The sequence below is a fragment of the Schistocerca serialis genome, chromosome 2 (assembly GCF_023864345.2).
Source record: "Schistocerca serialis cubense isolate TAMUIC-IGC-003099 chromosome 2, iqSchSeri2.2, whole genome shotgun sequence".
Taxonomy (NCBI): domain Eukaryota; kingdom Metazoa; phylum Arthropoda; class Insecta; order Orthoptera; family Acrididae; genus Schistocerca; species Schistocerca serialis.
This window is the reverse complement of record NC_064639.1, coordinates 552,597,854-552,619,273: the sequence shown is the minus strand read 5'-3', so window position 1 is coordinate 552,619,273 and position 21,420 is coordinate 552,597,854. Positions and strand designations below refer to the sequence as shown.

The window sequence follows — 21,420 nt, the reverse complement described above, 5'->3', positions numbered from 1 at the left end:
TCCCGAATGCGAGTCCAGTGTTTAACCACTGCGCCACCTCGCTCGGTCATTGATTAAGACCTTCAGCTGTAATTGGCCATCTTCATCAAGAATTCCATACCTTTGCAAATTTCTTCTGTAACTGTCTGCACACAATAAGCTTCTTGATGAAGAGTGTAATGGTAAGTATCTAGTGAATAGCTTTTTTCTTTCGAAATAGCAACAAACCCACTTCTGATGCCAGTCAAATTTCCTGTCTCTCTTGTTGACACTGAGGCAATTTGAATCAGTGGAATACGGTCCACTCAGTTAAAGCATTTGCTTGGCAAAAATCCTAAAAGTTATTCTTTAAGACATGCAGTTGAAATAAATCAGACAAAAAGTGAAACTTGCACTGTATCATTCATGTCACAACAATTGCCAACTACTATTGACAGAGCTGAATCCAATTTAAGATCTTCAGTTTGCTGGTTTTCTATACTCAAAGACATTATGACTGCTCCAACTTTCACTGTTTTAGTAGGGAATGGCAACTCTTCATATTTTTTAGAATATCTGCTTTGTTCTTAAAATCACAAAATAACTCTTCAGACACATTTAGAAAAAAAACTTTTTGTGAGGGGCTTTCATAAAGGAAGTAACACATTATTGTGGCAGACCAAATACCTTTTATAGCATGCTACATTACACTTCAAGGTGACTCACATAAATGACATTATTTTTCAACACAATCACTAAGTCTCTGTAAACAAAAGTCAGAATGTTCTACCAGTCATTCAGTTCCTTGATGATAGAAATAAGCTATTTGGTCATGGAGAGCCATTTGAGAACTGCTTTGTGTACATCCTCATTGCCAAAAATATGCAACTGCTGTGAATCAGTTGCCCAACAGTCTGGACATTTTCATCTGTCATTGATGTCAATCACCTTACTTCCCAATCAGGATCACCAATCTTTGTGTGGCCTTGTTCAAATTACTGGCATCATTCCAGTACAGCTGACTGTGTCCACCTGCTTAGCTGGGTGGTAATGTGCTCGCCTCCCATGCAAGCGTGCCCGGGTTCGATTCCTGGAGGGGTTGGAGATTTTCTCCACTCGGGGACTGATTGTTGTGTTGTCTTCATCATCATTTCACCCTCATCACCAGTGCACAAGTCACCCAATGTGGCATCAAATGAAATAAGACATGCACTTGGCAGCCGAACTTCCCTGAATAGGGGCCTCCTGGCCAAAGATGCCATACGATCATTTCCATTTCCAGCTGACTGTGACACAGCATTTTGTCCATACAGCATTGGAATTTCATGATGACTATTTGTAATTTAGATGTTTTTCCCACAAGAATCATACAGTCTTGAGTACTTCAACTTTGAAATATACTTCCATTTGTTGCAGCACTTCTTTTGCATACTGTGATACTCCTGTTATACATACTGTAGCAGAACTGTGTCTACAGGAAACCCAGAACATTCAGTCTCTCCTGACAATGCACCATTCTTGATGGGCAAATGTCTTAGCATGAGGTGACACATACAACTTATTTTTGATGTGCCCTTGCAGGGTTGACACAAGTTTCGCCAAGTAAATTTCCCTGATATTCCCCTGATTTCCAGACAAGTTTTGTCATTTTTCCCTGACAATATTGAGATCTGAAAAATATGTAAGAATTTCTGTATTTCTCCTCTGTGTGAGCAAAAATCTTAAGTACTACCATCAACATATTTTGTAATGAACTACACTCCTGGAAATTGAAATAAGAACACCGTGAATTCATTGTCCCAGGAATGGGAAACTTTATTGACACATTCCTGGGGTCAGATACATCACATGATCACATTGACAGAACCACAGGCACATAGACACAGGCAACAGAGCATGCACAATGTCGGCACTAGTACAGTGTATATCCACCTTTCGCAGCAATGCAGGCTGCTATTCTCCCATGGAGACGATGTAGAGATGCTGGATGTAGTCCTGTGTAACGGCTTGCCATGCCATTTCCACCTGGCGCCTCAGTTGGACCAGCGTTCGTGCTGGACGTGCAGACCGCGTGAGACGACGCTTCATCCAGTCCCAAACATGCTCAATGGGGGACAGATCCGGAGATCTTGCTGGCCAGGGTAGTTGACTTACACCTTCTAGAGCACGTTGGGTGGCACGGGATACATGCGGACGTGCATTGTCCTGTTGGAACAGCAAGTTCCCTTGCCGGTCTAGGAATGGTAGAACGATGGGTTCGATGACGGTTTGGATGTACCGTGCACTATTCAGTGTCCCCTCGACGATCGCCAGTGGTGTACGGCCAGTGTAGGAGATCGCTCCCCACACCATGATGCCGGGTGTTGGCCCTGTGTGCCTCGGTCGTATGCAGTCCTGATTGTGGCGCTCACCTGCACGGCGCCAAACACGCATACGACCATCATTGGCACCAAGGCAGAAGCGACTCTCATCGCTGAAGACGACACGTCTCCATTCGTCCCTCCATTCACGCCTGTCGCGACACCACTGGAGGCGGGCTGCACGATGTTGGGGCGTGAGCGGAAGACGGCCTAACGGTGTGCGGGACCGTAGCCCAGCTTCATGGAGACGGTTGCGAATGGTCCTCCCCGATACCCCAGGAGCAACAGTGTCCCTAATTTGCTGGGAAGTGGCGGTGCGGTCCCCTACGGCACTGTGTAGGATCCTACGGTCTTGGCGTGCATCTGTGCGTCGCTGCGGTCCGGTCCCAGGTCGACAGGCACGTGCACCTTCCGCCGACCACTGGCGACAACATCGATGTACTGTGGAGACCTCACGCCCCACGTGTTGAGCAATTTGGCGGTACGTCCACCCGGCCTCCCGCATGGCCACTATACGCCCTCGCTCAAAGTCCGTCAACTGCACATACGGTTCACGTCCACGCTGTCGCGGCATGCTACCAGTGTTAAAAGACTGCGATGGAGCTCCGTATGCCACGGCAAACTGGCTGACACTGACGGCGGCGGTGCACAAATGCTGCGCAGCTAGCGCCATTCGACGGCCAACACCGCGGTTCCTGGTGTGTCCGCTGTGCCGTGCGTGTGATCATTGCTTGTACAGCCCTCTCGCAGTGTCCGGAGCAAGTATGGTGGGTCTGACACACCGGTGTCAATGTGTTCTTTTTTCCATTTTCAGGAGTGTATTTTAGGCGGAGAAAGCAGGCCAAATGGTATATATGTTTCATTAAGACCACTGTTGTTATTTTATTTCAATAAAACAGAATACATTTTGAGACAAAAATATGCATTTCCTTGGAGTTGCAAGACATATTTAAAATACCTTCACTGTTTTCAGAAATAACCTCAGAAAAAGTAGACCTCCTGAAAGAAGTGTATAAGGCCGGGAAGGGTTGTGTGAACCCAACACTACAGGTGACCGATAAAATGTTGATTCTACTGTGTTCGTTATTTTCGGTTATTACCCACTGTGTTATGTGTATTATTTTACGTATTGTGCGATTTTTCTTCCAAGAAATATAAGAGTACAAAGCGTACAGACTGCCAGCAACTGCCACAATTTTCTTCTTCTTACTGTCCATACTTTCTAATATATAAAGTACTTTCAAAATGTACTACAATAAGTAAAAGTCTGTAAAACACTGCACTGTACAACATGCTTGTTGTGAGACAGTCACAATTCTTCAAATCCATTACCTGTGGCCTCTGGCCTGCCAAGGATCACTGCAGTCCTGGGTCCATGGATAAACCACAAAAATCTGCTGAATTACACCACACACAGACAGATGTGGCCTGCAGACATATCGCTGAGACTAGATCCAATGGGCAGGACCTGCACATTAAAGGGAAACAACGATCTTCAGATCGGCAGGACCGATCCGTTAGAGGTACCTGCAGAAATGGCCTGTGGTTTTTGCCCGTTATGGAAATTCACTCACATGGCCAGCTATTCACGTGTCACAGACACCATATTGATGAAATGAGACCATGGTGATCAATCTATGCTACGGATAAATTGTGAAAATACTCTGAGAATCAATAGTAATTAGGATAGGTGGCAACTCGCCATAAAGATGATTGCTGAGTCCCAGACAAGCAGCTAGAACAGTAAATCACTTTCTCAGAACTAAATTTTCGGCCATAACCATTGTCAGAATACAAGAGCATAAAACTCATGAACAAATGACCATCATCTCAGGCCACTGCATCTACAGTCTCTCAGAATCAGATCCAAACAAACACTCCTCATACCTCCCTCTCATCAGCAGCTGTTAGGCTAGCAGTAAGAAGTGGTGGCAACACTGACTGCAAGCTGGGGGGAGTGGTAAGAAGAGGAGAAGCAATAAGAATGAGGGAGTAGAGAAACTTCACTTGTACTCAGCTGCGCCCAGTCAGCAACCATGTGTGACATCTCAGTTAAACCATTTCATCTACTGAGACAAAAATGAGATTTTTCCAGTGTGTTTTTTTTTTTTTTTTTTTTTTTTTCAAATTTCCCTTATATTTCCCTGATTATCCTGACACATGTGAAATTCCCTGATTTCCAGAACTTGTGTGCAACCCTGCCTTGCATATATTCTCAGTCTTTATATGGTTTTTATTTATTATCAGTCTCTTGACTAACTATAAAACTTGCTACATTAAAATTGTTCAAAGATTGTATTCAGTAATTAAACGTAAAATTTGATTTTTCTTGACTCTTCTGAAGTTTCTCAGGTGCTGTCTTCCTTGCAGCACCAACAGGATACTGAATCTACTCACCAAGCGGTGACAGAACACACACATAAAAGAAGCTTGTAATTAGGCATACTTTTGGAGCCAATGGCTCCTTCTTCAGGCAGAAGGCTTGAAGGGGACGGAAGAAGGGTGAAGGAAAAGAACTGGAGAGGTCTAGGAAAAGGGGTAGATTTCGGGAATGTCACCCAGAACCACAGGTAAGGGGAGACTTACCATGCAGGATGAGAAGGAAATATTGATTGTTGTGGACTGCATTGGACAAAATTTGAAAACCTGAGCACTTAATTGTGGAAGACACTGTAATATGCAGGACAATGATTACTGTTTAAAAATTATACATGAGTTAATAAGAGTGAGAAACTAAGTGCACTGTAAGTAGAGATGTGGGAGGAGGATGGTGTAAAAATATATAGGTAAGACAATGAAAGATGTAGTAAACTAAAATGGAGTGAAGAAAATAGTAGTTACTGTGAAGAAATGATGAGACAGCAGAAATTAATGTAAATTAAGGCCAGGTTGATGATGAGAACAAAGGACATTTTATAGTGCTAGTTCCCACTGCCAAGTTCCAAGAAATTGGTGTCTGGGGGAAGAATCCAGATGGCAGTTATGGTGACACAGGCGTTGAGGTCATGACTGTTATGTTGTACAGCATGCTCTGCAACAGAATATTGCATGTTGCCAGTATACACCAGATGCCTATGTCCATTCAGCCTAATTGATAATTTGGTGGTAGCCCTGCTGATGTAAAAGGCCAAACAGTGTTTACATAATAGCTGGTATATGATAGGTGTTGTTTCATAGGTGGCTCTCCCTTTGATAGACTGCAGGGCTGCTATAGCAGGTGGTAGGAGAGTGCATAGGGCAAGTCTTGCAGCAGTGACAGTCACAGGGCTAGGAGCCAAAGGGTAGGATGCAAAAGGAGTATAGGGCCTGACAAGAATATTGCAGAGATTGGGTTGGCAACGAAAAAGTTTTCTAGGCGTGTTGGGCAAAATTTCAGACAGAATCAATCTCATTTCAGGGCATGGTTTTAGGAAGTCATAGCCCTGTCAAAGTAGCTGATTAATACATTCCTGACCGAGATAATACTGAGTCACCAGTGGTGTACTCTGAAGTTGTTTTTTGGAGGTATCAGCAGTATCAGGATTCAATATGATGGCCTGGAAAATCTGCATTTGAACTAGGCTGGTGGAGTAACTATTTTCAGTGAAGTCTGAGGAGAGAATGATGGTGTATTGCTGTAAAGAGTCTGCATCGTTACGTTTGCTTTGGATGCCAAGGCTGTATGAAAGGGAATGTTTGACATGGAAATGATGGCAGTTGTCAAAATGTAAGTACTGGTGTCTGTTGGCAGGTTTAATTTCATTTCCTGCAGTTCATCCCCATTTAGCAAAATCATCTTGTACGTCAAGCAAAGCACTGGACCTAGAACAGAACCCTGTGGAACACCTGCACTTTACATCTACATGTACATGGACATCTACAACTACATCTATACTCAGGAAACCACTGTGAGGTGTATTACAGAAGGTATGTCCCATTATATCAGTTATTAGGGTTTCTTCCTGCTTTATTCACATACCTAGCATGGGAAGAGTAATTATTCTACTCTTATAATCACAATCCCTGTGTGAGCAATACATAGGGAGTTGTAGTATATTCCTGGAGTAAACATTTAAAGCCTGTTCTCGAAACTTTGTTAACAGACTTTCTTGGGATAGTTTATGTCTACCTTCAAGAGTCTTCCAGTTCAGTTCCTTCAGTATCTCTGCGACACTCTCCTTTGGATTAAACAAACTAGCAACCATCTGTGGTGCTCTTCTCTGTATATGTTCAATATCCTCTGTTAGTTCTACCTGGTATGGTAGAGTATGGTATGAGTAATATTCTAGAACCAGTCGCACAAGTAATTTGTAAGTTCTTTGTAGATTGATTGCACTTCCCCAGTATTCTACCAATAAACCAAAGTTTACCACCTGCTTTACCCATGACTGATTCCATTTCATATCTCTACAAAGTGTTACACCCAGGTATTTGTATGAGTGGCTGATTCCAACAGTGACTCATTGATATTATAGTGATAGGATACTATGTTTTTTCGTTTTGTGAAGTGCACAATTTTACATTTCTGAACATATAAAACAAGTTGCCAACCTCTTATCAAGATCTGACTGAATATTTACGCAGTTTCTAGGGGGGATACTAGTTCATTAAAGATTACTGCATAATCTGCAAAAAGCCCGATTTTACTATTAATATTGTCTGCAAGGTCATCAATATGCATCATGAACAGCACGGATCCTAACACACATCCCTGGCCAAAGTTACTTCTACATCTGATGATGACTCTCCATCCAAGATAACATACTGTGTCCTCCCTATCAAAAATTTCTCAATTCATTCACAGATTTCACATTATACCCAATATGGGTGTACTTTTGACAACAAGTGTAGATGTGGTACTGAGTCAAATTCTTTTTGGAAATCAAGAAATACTGTACCTACCTGACTGCCTTCATAAAAAGTTTTCAGTATGCCTTGTGAGAAAAGTGCAGGTTTGGTTTCACATGATCGATGTTTTCAAAATCCCTGCTGGCTAGCATTCAGAAGGTAATTCTGTTCAAGATATCTCATTATCTTTGAGCTCAGATTATATTTTAAGATTCTACAACAAATCAATGTCAAGGATACTGGACGGTAGTTTTATGGATCACTTTTACTAGCCTTCTTGTAAATGGGTGTGACCTGTGCCTTTTTACAAGAAATAGGCACAATTTTTTGTTTGAGGGATCTATGATAGATTGTAGTTAGAGAGGGCTAACTAAGCTACAAATTCAATATAGAATCTGAGAGGGCTTCCACCAGGCCCTGGAGCTTTCTTCAATTTTAATGATTTCAGCTGTTTCTCAAAACCATTGACACTAATACTTATTCATTCATGTTTTCAGTCATACAAGGATTAAATTGAGTCAATTCTCCTTGGTTTTTCTATGTAAAAAAACATTTGAAAATGGAGTTAAGCATCTCATCTTTTGCTTTTCTAACCTCAATTTCAGTTCCTGTCTCATTCACTAGGAACTGGACACTAATTTTGGTGCCACTAACAGCCTTTACATATGACCAGAATTTCTTTCGGTTCTGTGTAAAATCACTTGACAATATTCTGCTACAATAGTCAATGAAGGCAATACACATTACTGTCTCAACAGCCAAACATATTTCATTCAGCATCTCTTTATCTATAGCCATTTGCTTTGTTTACACCTTTTATGCAGTAATCTCTGTTTCTTTACAAGTTTCTTTACAGTGACTGTATCCCATAGAGGTTCCCTCCAATTATGAACTGTTCTACAGGGTACATATCTATCCAGTGCATGGCCAACTATTCTTTAAAATTTGAGCCAGAGTTCCTCTACGTGCTCCTGCCCTGTACTGAGAGTTTCCACTTCTTCATTGAGATATGATATTACTGATTTTTTATCTAGTTTACTGAACATGTATATCTTCCTGCCTGTTTTAATTGTTCTTTGTACTTTGGTAATCATTGTTGCTACAACCACATCATGGACACTGACACGTTTCGATGCAGACATCCCCAAAGAGGGAAGGTCTATTTGTTGCCATTAGATCCAATATACTTCCATAATGACTGGGATTCCTATCTATCTGTCCTGGATAGTTTTCAGGGAAGGCACTTAGTAAAGTTTCACAGGCTGTCTTACCGCTCCCTCCACTAACAAAATGGTACATTTCCCAATTAATTGTTGGATAATTAAAGTCTCCACCAATGGTTATAGTATGATAGGGAACTAATGTACAAGTGAACTGAGGTTTTCTCTAAAGTTTACAGTTACATCAGGAGATGAGTCTAGCAGGTGATAAAAGGATCCATTTATCATTTTATGCCATCCCTGATACTGAGTCTAGCCCAAATAATCTCACAAGCAGCTTAAATTTTTACCTCAGTGGATTTGAGTATCTTGTCTACCGCAACAAATACACCATGTCCATTTCCTATTTGCCTATATTTTTGATATACACTTAAATTTTCCCAAAAAATCTCATTGCTATCAATTTCAGGTTTCAACTATCTGTCTGTACCTAGTATTATGTTAGCTTAACTGCTTGTCATGAGTGCTTCAAACTCTGGCAATTTGTTGTAAATGCTTCAGCAGTTTACCATTAGAATTTTAATACTCTCACCTGTGAGAGGCATTTATTTCAATTTTACAGTGATACTTCTTGATTTCCAACAGCTGTCAGTATTTGGATTGGATGGAGAGTTGTCTAACCTAATAAACTCTTGTGTGCACCCCACACACAATCAGCTACCTGAGTAGCAGCCTCTAAGGGTTAGAGCACACCCGACCAATTTAGGAGCACCCAACAGTCTCAACCCCACAGTGCAAGTCCATGAAGTCACAGCCTAGCTTGTCAGAGAACTTTCAAAGTCTCTGGGTCAGTCCTTCCACTCAACTCAGAACCAAAGGGCCATGATCAGTTTTGAGGACAATGCTGAAAATTGTGAGCTTCACTGAAACTCCATGTGCAAGTCTGGTTTCCTCAACCTTCTCCAACAGTCTGCAGAGGTGACAAGATCAACAGGAGAGGGTAGTATGAGGGTGGTTTGAAAATTTCTTGGAACACAACAGAAAAAAAAAGTACTTATGTCACTGAAACATTTTTTATTTCTCAATGTAGTCTCCTTGTAGAAAATGCACTTGGTCCAACAAAGTTCCAGTGCCTTGATCCCATCATAAAAATGAGTTTCCTCCAGGCTTGCAAAGTAGTTGTCAACTTCAGCTATCAATTCTCCATTTGAAGTGAATCTTCGTCCACCAAGAAAAATTTTCAGTTTTGGGAAGAAATGGAAGTCTTACGGAGCCATATCAGCTGAATAAGGTGGGTGTGGCAACCATTCATACCTTAGTTCATGTAATTTTGCCTTGGTGATTGCATATGTGTGAGGGCACACATTGTCTTGATGGAAGATGACTTTCTTCCTCGCTAAACCTAGCCTTGTTTGTGTATCTTTTGTTGCAATTTCGTCCAGGAGGTTAGCATAGTAGTCTCCAGTAACATGTCCATTCTCATGCATTTTTGATCCACCATTAAGAGTCATGCCACCAATCTTGTAGATAATTTTTTCATTTCTAATTCTTGAGTTAAAATGTGATATACCCTTTCACATGACATCTGGCAAGAGTGAGCAATTTCATGACTTTCAATCAGCGATCCTCCATGACCATTTGTGCACGTTTGCAATGATTGCTGGAGTAGTGACACATCTTGGCCGACCAATACGCGAATCATCATCTAAGCTCTCCTAACCAAATTTAAATTCATTTGTCCACTTGGCAACTGTTGAATATGAAGGAGCAGAGGCCCCCAGTGTATTCTGGAAAACAGCATGAATGTTCTTTGCTTTCATACCTTTCTCTACAAAGTACTCAATCACTGCTCGAATCTCGATTTTTTCCATCTTCACAAATCACTACACAGGAGCAACAACAGAACCATGACACCACTACAGCTCTCTTCCAAGAGCACTGACATGGCACATTTTTACAGGCAACAGTCCAAGGAATATCACATGAACAACTCGTTGCACTAGCGCTGAACCCTCGTGGATATTCCGAGACCTTTTCAAACCACCCATGTACTTGAGGTACCACTGGTATAGGTGTCACTGGTACACAGCACTCAGTAGCTCTTCCAAAACACCGATTTGCAACAGCTGCCAATCATTTGACAGTAGTCAGGGCAATTTACAGCCACTTACGAACAACAGTCAACTCATCCTATGTTCAAGAATAGCCTTCACAGTAGGGCTGCATTTTGGCTGGTGCAAGACAGTGAACAAATAACTTTAAATTAAGCCCACAGATTATCTTTAAATCTGTTGAGCCAAAATGTTGGCAATTCCCTATAAGAATCAATGTAAATACACAAAACAAGATTTCTTATAAGGCAAGACAAAAAGCTGTGATAAAAACTTCTAGTTTCTTAAAACGTTTTGAGGTTGATTGTAATTGTTATCAAGCTTGAAAACAAGAGTTAATTTATGACAAATGCAGTTAATATCTGTGACTACTCCTCTTCAAGGGAAAACTAGATGTAACACAACATTTTAGTTAGGAAATATCCTACAGTAACTAAATCACAAACATTGATTTGCTACAATATGGTCATAGATTGTGCAAAGGACAATGGTAGCTTCCAAAAATTCAAAAAATGCATGTTTATTTGCATTGATATATAATGAAGTTCAGGAGTGATGTGTTTTTTGGCAGAACTGTGAAACATAAATGCTGATTTGCTACGAAATAAACTATGTATCCAAAAGAATCACACAGGTAACTTATGAAACTATATTTTTGTAAGCATCTGAAAATTCTCAGAATAACCTATTTCTCATGCAAACTGTACACTAAAGTTAGGGAACGATTGTTTTGAATGAGGACAGACCTACTGTCCACAAACTTTTAAAAGACCACAATTAAGTTTAAACCTACAATTATCTACAACAGTATGAGTTTATCACAGCACTTGAAAATGTTCAGAATTTCACAATATATCATAAAGCATATGGGTGTTGGTGCAATCAATGAAAGACTATGCAGATACAATGCGAGCAGTAAAAATCTAGAACTTTAAATTTGTAAGCAATCTTGTACACATGGTCTTCCACAAAGGAAAATTCCTGAGTCAGCTTTTATATATAAATAAACAAACATATTTCATGGATTTTTCACGTAGCTGATTCTGTACACATTTCTACACAGGCAAGCTGAAGAATAACAGCACAGCTTAAGTATATCTCAATCAAAATTACTAAAATGTGCAGCAACAACAAAGTATGTCTTCTGACTATTGCAAATAACAATGCCAACAGATATGACCTTCCCCCCACCCCCACCCCCACCCACAGTCAGATTCAAGTCTCTTCCCTGTTTGTTGGCACTGGAAGGAAACTTTCTGCTCCCAATTATGCAGGTATTGTTGAGCCTTTTCTCTAATCTCATAACGTTCCAGCTGATGCAAAACTATTGCATTTTCCACAAAATCAAATGCTATTGTTAAATCAAAGAAAATATCTACTGTCCTCAATGTATCATTTAGGCCTGATATTACCACATACACAAAAGAATTAATAGCATTTTCTGTGGACATTCCCCTCCTAAAGCCAAACTGAGAGTCAAGCAAAAAATTATATATATTACTCTTGTACACTTTTTCACAAACTTTTGGAAACTCTGGTAGCAAAGAAATTTGTCAGTAATAATCTATGTTATCTCTTTCACCATGATGAAAGAAACCACAGTCCTGAATTCACTGGTTCCAGACCTTACCCTAGATGATCAGCAGTGGTTGCCACCACCGGAATCTTCAATGATCTTTGCTTTGTCCACCCTCTCTAACAAGAACTAGCACAAAGTTAGGTGCCATCGTTGAGGAGGGGGTGGTGATGTATCCAGTGGGATGATGTTTAAACAGAAGAAATATATATACTCCACTCAGAAAAGTGCTATTACTAGGAATGTGAGTCCACATGCACAACTTCATCTACAAAGGAATATCTCTTGCTGCAACCTATTTCTGGCCACCATCATGCACACAATAGTGATAGATCATCACATTTCCTGTTATAGCTACTACAAACTTGAGACTTTGCTTTAGAGCACAATTATTCTTGCTTCTGCTTCCTGTAGATAGCCCAGTCTGCTCTTATGTTCTACAACTGAGAAAGACTGATTTCACTGGCAGTTTTGTATAGTGTTTACTTTCATGTAATAAAGCAGCAGTTCTGCACATAAAGCACCTTTACCATTACCATATCTCTCTAGAGACTTGATGCTGACAATACAAATTTACACAGAAGATTTTATTGTTGACTATATTATAAAAAATAGATTGCTACTCACAGTTGACATGATGAGTTGCAGAAAGGCATGATGAAATGACTATTTCATATAAGCTTTCAGCCACAGCCTCAGAAAAGAAAAATGCACACACATTCACAGAATGAAGCACACTGCACACACACTACATACATAAAAACTATCTCCAGCTGCTCCAGCCAGAATACAACTGAAACACACTGAATGGTAACAACAATCCAGAGTGTGGCAGGGAAGGGGAAGGGATAGCAGGGTATGGGTGGGGAAAGAGGAATCAGCACTGACTGGCAGAATGTGTAGGGACTGGAGGTGGCAGGACAGGGCCTCCAGATGCAGCATCAGGAGTCTGTGGAGGAGGAGAGGAGGAGAAAAAAATGGGGAGAAGAAAGGAGAGGAGGAAAGATGGGAACTAAGACTAATAGGTGTGCTGGCTGAGAGCAGTGCACAGTTAGAGCAAGGGTAAGTGAATTGTGAGGAGATGACAGGGTAGAGGGGTTCGAAACAGGTGAGTGGAGACTTTGTGTACAGTAAGTTACTGTAGGTCAAGGCCAGGATAATTTCAGGAGAGGAGAATGTGTTGTATGGATAACTCCATCTGCACAGTTCAACAAAGATGGTGGTGGAGGAGAGAATCCATACAGACTGGGTCATGAAGCAGCCATTGAAATCAAGCACATTACAATTAGCTGCATGTTGTGCCACAAGGTGGTGTGACAGTGGCCATTCATAATGGTGGACCAGCTGGTTGGTAGCCATACCAATATAAAAAACTGAACAATGATTGCAACAGAACTATTACATGGCATGGCTGCTTTCACAGGTGGCTCAGCCAGCCTCTGATGGGATAGGATAAGAATGTAACAGGACTGAAACAGGAAGAGCTGGGTGCACAGATTGGGCAGAGCTTGCACCTGAGTCTTCCATAGGGATATGATCTCTGTGGCAAGGGTTGTGATTGGGAGTGGCATAGGGATAGACTAGGATGTTGTGAGGGTTAGATGGGTGACAGAACACTACTTTAGGAGGGAGTGGGAAAGATTTGGGTAGAATGTCCCTCATTTCAGGACATGATCATAGATAATTAAAGCCCTGACAAAGGATTTGGTTTAGTTGTTCCAGTGTGAGGTGGTGCTGGGTGATGAAATAGGTGCTCCTCTATAATTGATTCTTGAGGATGGAAGGAGGATGGGCAGTGAGTGGAGAAACAGCACAAGAAATCTGGTCACAAACTAGGTGTGTAGTGCATTTTTGAGAAGGTCTTTATGAGATCTTCAGCTCACTGGGGAAAGGAGCTCCCATAATTGCAGATAAGCTGTCCCCGGGTGACCAGGCTGTGTGGAAGGGATTTCTTGGTTTGGGATGGATGGCAGCTGTCAAAATGTAGGTATTGTCAGTGGTTGGTAGTTTCAGTGTGGACAGAGGTGTGGATGGAGACATCAGAGAGTAGGAGGTGAACGACCAGGATGGTGGCACATTGGGTTGAGGAGGACCAACTGAAGTGGATGGGAGAGAAGGTACTGAGGTTGTGAAGGAATGAAGATAGTGTGTCCTGGCCCTGAGTCTAGATCATGGTGATACCATCAAAGAGCCTGAAGCAGAACAGGGGTTTGGGATTTTGGGAAGCTAGGAAGGTTTCCTCTTGATGGCCCGTAAACAGATTGGCATAAGAGGATAACATGCGGGCTGCCCATAGCTGTACCACAGATTTCTTTGTATATCTCCCCTCCAAAGGAGAAACTGAATCCCTTGCACTCCAGTACCTGGAAGAGAATTCCAGACACCAATTCCAGCCTGCTAACATCCTGCTGCCAACTTAGGGCACCAGAGTCCAAACCCCACCTCTATCCTACCCACCGTGTTTCTCCACATCAACGCCACATAGCACCCAGATTCTCCCTGGTGGACCTTTTCAACTTGTCCCACCTCCCAAAGCTCCTTTCCAACACTCCACTAAATTCAGAACTGAACAGTCTCATGACACCTTTCCACAAAAATCCACAGCCCCACAGAAGTTTCAGTTCCATCCAAAGGCCTCACCTACAGATCCACACCAAAATTTAACCAAGTTTGACCTGTCAAAGACCAACTCTCCTTCTCCATATCTCTTCAATGGAAACACTTCTTTGCCACCAATCCCTCTAACCAAAGCCAATGTCCTGCCACTCATCCCTGCCTGTCCCAGTTCATATTACTATCAAACCTTGATCCCCCCCTCCTGCCAAACCACCCTCTGGTCACCTTCTAGGAGCTCCTTATCTCCAGCTCGGCCTCACCAATCTTCCCCAGGTCCCTTCCTATGAACACTAATATTTCAGCAGAGAAAAGGACAGCCAAACACAGCATCAAAACATGTCCTGACAAAGGTTTGCTGTGACTGTCTGGTGGAAGGTCTCTGCCAGTTATCTGACTCCTCCACCTACAAACTCTGCCAGACTGACCCCATCCTAGAATTCACCATAACCTACAGTCCCTAATTATAACCTTAGACCCTTCCAGAACCTCTCACCTGAATCCATTTCCCTCTTCACCTCTATGACACTCCACACTCTCACTTTCTACATACTCCCCAAAATCAACAACCCCAACAATACTGAATGCCACACATTAGCTAGTTACTATCCTCCCACTGAAAGAATTTTGGCTCCCATCAACCAACATCTTCAATCTATTGTCCAAAACAGAACATCCCACATCAAAGATACCAACCACTTCCTTCACTGACTGTCCGCCATCCCCACCTTTTATTTCCTGGATCCCTACTCATCAATATTAATGCCACTTCCCTATAAACCAACATCCCTCACACCCATAGCTTTGCTGCTGTTGAACACTACCACTCTCATGGCCTTCAGACTCCAAATCCACATCTTACTATCTATATCCCAACTCTCAACTACCTCTCCTTTGAAGGGAAGGTAGACAAAGCCACTCTGTTTAGGAATGTCTAGAGGGAACCTTCCAAACCTCCTAAAATCTCAAGTCCCTGGTCAGGTTCAGGCTCACTGAAGATATCTTCATGATATAGACTCAGGACCTGCACATTCTATCCAGCCGGCCAGAGTGGCCAAGTAGTTCTAGGCGCTACAGTCTGGAACCACGCAACCGCTACGGTCGCAGGTTCGAATCCTGCCTCGGGCATTGATGTGTGTGATGTCCTTAGGTTAGTTACGTTTAAGTAGTTCTAGGGGACTGATAACCTCTGCAATTAAGTCCCATAGTGCTCAGAGCCATTTGAACATCTTATCCTCATTTGTTCACATCCTCAAGATCTTCTTTCCCAATCATTTCATCAGGTCCTCCTCAAGCCAGCATGCCATCATCCTAGACATTGACTTCCTCCTCTCTGATGCCTCCATCCACTCTTATGTCCACATTAAACCTGCCAACCATCAATAGCACCTACATTTCAACAACTGTCACCCTTTTAACCCCAAAAAGCCACCAAGGGACTGAATATCTGCAGTGATGGGAGCTTCCTTGCACAGTATGCTGGAGGTCTCACATAGGCCTCCAAAGACAGGCACCATGCCACAAACCTATTCCACATCTGCACATACTCCCAAGCCTCCCACCACCCTCAAGGAACATCAGTAAAGAAGTGTTCTTACTGACAACCAAAACCCCCTCAGACTGGAACAACTGAACCATTTCCTTCATTAGGGTTTCAGTTACCTATCATCATGTCCTGAAATGAAAGACATTCTACACAAGATCCTTTCCATCGCCTCCTACAGTGGTGTTATGTCACCCATCCAACTTTCACAACACCTTCATCCATCCCTGTGGCACTCCAAATTACAACCTTTTGCCACTGAGACCATATTCCTGTGGGAGACCCAGATGCAAGACAGCCCAATGCACACCCCTAGCACTTCCTACTACAGTCCTGTCATAGGCTTATCCTACCCCATCAGAGGCCAGCCAACCTGTGAAAGCAGGTCTGTTGTAATCAATGTTCAGCTTTTTATATTGGTAAGACTACCAACCAGCTGTTCACCAGGATGAACAGAGCAAAGTTGACACACTGTGGCACAACGTGCAGCTGAACATAACATGCTTGAGGTCAATGGCTGTTTCACAACTCAGGCTATCTGGATCCTTCCCTCCACTACCATCTTTTCTGAACTGTGCAGATGGAGTTATACTCACAACACATTTTCCACTCTGATATCATCCCAACCTCAACCTACAGTAACCTACTGTCCCCACAGCCTTAAACCAACTGTTTCCATCCCCTCTGTCCTGTTACCTCTTCACAATTTGCCTCCTCTCATGCTCAATGTGCACTGCTCTCTACTGGTGCACCCAGTGTTCTTCATCCCCTTCTCTGATCCTCTCCCTTCATCTCCTCTTTGGGGTGAGTAGCAATCTATCTTTTTCATTACACTGTAGACATTGCAACCTGGACTTTCCATAGTTAGATTTTATTGTTGGTTACTGTCCCTGACATTACCTCTTTTTCAACCATGAGTTACGTGATTGGAATGTTTTGTGTTCTCTTCAAGTTATTACTTAAATTCTGTCTATCTGACAACCAAACTAAGCAACAATTTTATGAAATGTGATAGTATTTGATAACAAATTTGTCTTAAATGTCAGATAAATAACATTAATATAATAGCTGTTTTCACGACACATGTCTTGCAATAGAACAGATACTAACCCACGGGCATCATTTCTCCAGTAGGGAGCATAAAGTCCAGTAAAGGCTGGGACAAAGTAAACATCACCAGTTGTCTTGACCTCATCAGCCACATTTTCTGATTCTGGGACACTATCAATTAGATTCATATTTTCTTTTAACCACATTATGGATGACCCAGCAACTGCCACAGAACCTTCCAGAGCATAATTTGGTGATGCTGACTTGCCCAGTTGGTAAGCAACTGTTGTTACTAAACCATGAGTTGAGTCTATCCGCTACATGAAAGAAAAAAGAATATTTAATAATTATTTCTGACAGTCAGTGGCATAAGAAAATACAATACATATTCCATTAATTTAGACACTCATGTCACGACTATAATGCTTCTTTTTAAACACTATAACAATAATAAAAATTGACTTGACAAGCCTTTGTCACAAGGTATTCATTTCCTAAGAATTCTAAGCTCAAAAACAGCGATTATTAGAGGGCCACAGAAACTTGAATTCGAATAATATGTTGCCAAAGCAACTGCCATGTGAAGATTTATTCATCTTCTATTGAGTCACAACTAGTTTTGTGATTATAAAGCCTGATGCTCAAGCGCTTAACATCTGACATAAAGAAGTTGCAAAAAAAAAAATTTTGTTAACCTACATAGGCTAACTACATGACAAAATTTTAATTACATTGTTAATAACAAAAGAAAGACCATGGACCATTTCTTAGACATGGAAGCTATTCCTCTATAAAATATAGATGTCCCCTATTTTCACAGTTGTCAACAACTTGATGGTGGAGCACATCCAAAATGTAAACTACAACAAACAGGGGTACCAAGAACCAAATCAAATTATAACAGAATCCCAGTGATAAATAGTGATTACCTTAGGGAAGTTGAGAACCCATAAATAGTGCTTACACAAACGGCCATGAGAAAGTGTGAATGGAGCGGCCCAGCTGACAGTACAGCATGTACTGACAACTTGGGTATAACACTCAGAAATATTGCCTTGTTGCATATGCAAAGAAAGATGCACCAGGCTCAGTGAAGTCCTAGTCACAATATACATAAGACATGGTGGAGTGCCAATCCCATATCTCATGTATATTATAAATGCGAAAGGTGTGAGTATTTCCTCCTTCACACTGAAATGGCTGAGAGGATTTGGAAGAAATTTTGTATGCAATTAGCTTATAGCCTGAATTAACAGACAAGTTGCTTTTAAAAGTGTCTGGTACAAGATATTTATTAATTTGAAGAGTGAAATGTGACACAATCATTACTCTTATAAAAAGCTATTACTATCTGACTTTTGAACTGCATTTGTGAAAATGCTTTTATTGTTTAATATGTCCTATATAATATGGTCAATGGAATGAATGCAATGGTTAAACAATGGAACTCCAGATCAGATTATAAATAACATAAGGAAAAGATAGATTGCTACATACAGTAAAAATGACACATTAAGTTGCAGACATGCACAGCTAAAAGACGCTTACACATTAGCTTTCAGACACAGCCTTCATCAGAAAAGGAAACACACACATATTCATTCATACAAGCATGCACACCTTATGCACACATGATCATCACCTCTGGTAGCTTGGACCAGGATGCCATTCTGGTCAGAGCTGCTGGAGATGGCGGTCTTGTGTGCATGAAGTGTGGTTGCTTGTGCGAATGTGTGTGTGTGTGTGTGTGTGTGTGTGTGTGTGTGTGTGTGTGTGTGTGTGTCATCTTTATGGTACATAGCAATCACGTTTTCCTCGTGTTGTTGAATACAATGGTTATACATTCCTCAAAATGTTTAATCCATACTTCCATACAAGCCTAGTGCATTTTAGCTGCTGAGCAGCAGGTGTATCTTATAGCTTCTGAGATTATTGAAGAATGACTGTCATTTAAATAGTGTACAACAAAGACATGTCAAGCCTTTACATATAGAACCTGGCAGGCTTTCAGTGAGGCTAGATTTGATTACAATATGCAAGTGTATCTTCTGGTAACAGGCACACAAGAGGGCAGATGACTTTGTTGCATGTATAAATATCATAAAATTTGCACTGCACCAAACTACAAATTGTTTTTATTTTCTTTGTCAAGTTACTCCTTCACACTGAAGCAAATCAATGGATTTGGATGAACGTTGGAACGGAGATAGCCTATACCCTCAATTAACACATAGGTTATCTTTTATTCTGGAAAACAAATCGCTGTTCCAATGAATTATTAATGTAACTACTGTTACTGTAGGATGGATAACATGACTAAAACGTCATTCATGGAAGTAAACTATCAAATGAATGCAGTGCATTTAGCGTAGACATTAGTTTTTAACTGTTTTCTGGCACATTTTGTAATTCAGTATTCAGTTGCATAAAAATTTTTGCCTTACATAAATGAGTGAGTTGTGAGCAACATGTAATCTATTGGCTTCTTCCATCGTCTCAAAATCTGGTAGTATTTTTTTATTTTTTTCTCTTTGATGTCACACAGTTTTTGGGGCCGTAAGCAGCTCACATCTTAATACCTCGAAGAGATAAATCTTGTGATGGTGCATGCATGTGGATAGTGAGTTTCAGCATTAACGTTTCTTTATAAATAACTGTTTAACCATGAGTAACACTGCAGGCACAGCTAGAATAATATAAATTAAAATTGAAAGTACCTACCAGCAAGGAAGGCAGGGGAACATATGTACAAAAAATGTTGATATTAATAACACTCATATAAAACCCTCTAACACAAATGGTCCACTGTGTGGACTGGCTAATATTTTCAATTATGTATCTCTTGCCAGAAAGAAATAGCAGGAGAACATATACATATTATCATTGAAGATGTATTAATAGAACATGTGGTCTCCTAATAAAATAAAAATAAAATAACGGGGCTGTGTTCGTAAAAGACAAAACTCCAGTCAAGTTAACCATCAAGTATTATAGTAAGACATATGGGAACAAACTGCATACTATTTTAAAAAGGGCTGTCACATAAAATAACAGTGGTAATAAAAAGGATAACATTTACAAAAACACTGATAATAATGGATAAGCAAATACCTATGCAGTAAAGATTGTACATCATGACAAAGCTTTTTGTCTAACCTAAGATTTACGAACAACAACAACAAGGGAAGGCACAGCTACAATAGGAAACCAACATACAGGTACCTGATCAAAATACCAATTGTGTTTAAAGCAAAAATGAATCAGGTGAAATCCATATGACAAGTGTCCAACCTAAGAATAATGACAATTAAAAGAAAACAGCCCTCGGTCACTAATTTTTAATGAATTGACCGGGTTTCAACACTGCTAGGAGTGCCTTCCTCAGAATTTACACCAAAGAATGGTCTATAACATGGTCAAAGAATTATGACTAAAAACGTATGATACAAATTACAAGTACAGAATTATCGTGAAAGACTGGCAGTACTTATATGTCATTTATAAAATAATAAATACGCCAAAAGGGCATTAGTCACAAAGATATTGAAGAGAAAAAACTGTGATGGTGAGCCACTAAGGACTGCTCGTTACTTGTGTGGTGCAGGTTGTAAGGTCCGTTGTAGAGTCTGTTTACAACCTGCACCACGCAAGTAATGAGCAGCCCTTAGTGGCTCGCCATCACAGTTTTTTTTATCTTCAATATCTTTGTGACTAATGCCCTTTTGGCATATTTATTATTTTATAAATGACATATAAGTACTGCCAGTCTTTCACGATAATTCTGTACTTATAATTTGTACCACACGTTTTTAGTCATAATTCTGTGACCATGTTATAGACTATTCTTTGGTTTAAACTCTGAAGAAGACACTCCTAGCAGTGTTGAAACCCGGTTAATCCGTTAAAAGGTAGTGATCGAGGGCTGTTTTCTTTTAATTGTAACTATTCATGGTCTCTGAATGTACAAAATTTTAAGAATAATGAAACAGGATGTATGTGATTGACAAGTGTACAAGAAAGATCAGGTGACCTCTGCATAACGGTCAGATATCATTTCCATGTTCCCATTGTAGATAATCAAAATTAGTCAACAGAGCACCGAGCGAGGTGGCGCAGTGGTTAGACACTGGACTCGCATCCGGAAGGACGACGGTTCAATCCCGCGTCCGGCCATCCTGATTTAGGTTTTCCGTGATTTCCCTAAATCACTCCAGGCAAATGC

At 40.9% G+C, this 21,420-nt stretch overlaps 1 protein-coding gene across 1 annotated transcript in view; it reads right to left on the bottom strand.

Annotated features, from left to right (window-relative positions):
• Positions 1-21,420, bottom strand: part of LOC126456202 (glycerol kinase-like) — a 213,854-nt gene that overhangs the window by 60,924 nt on the left and 131,510 nt on the right. The window contains exon 8 of the mRNA XM_050091956.1: positions 17,259-17,515. Coding sequence (XP_049947913.1) covers positions 17,259-17,515 — 257 coding nt within the window. The remainder of the gene's footprint in view (positions 1-17,258; positions 17,516-21,420) is intronic.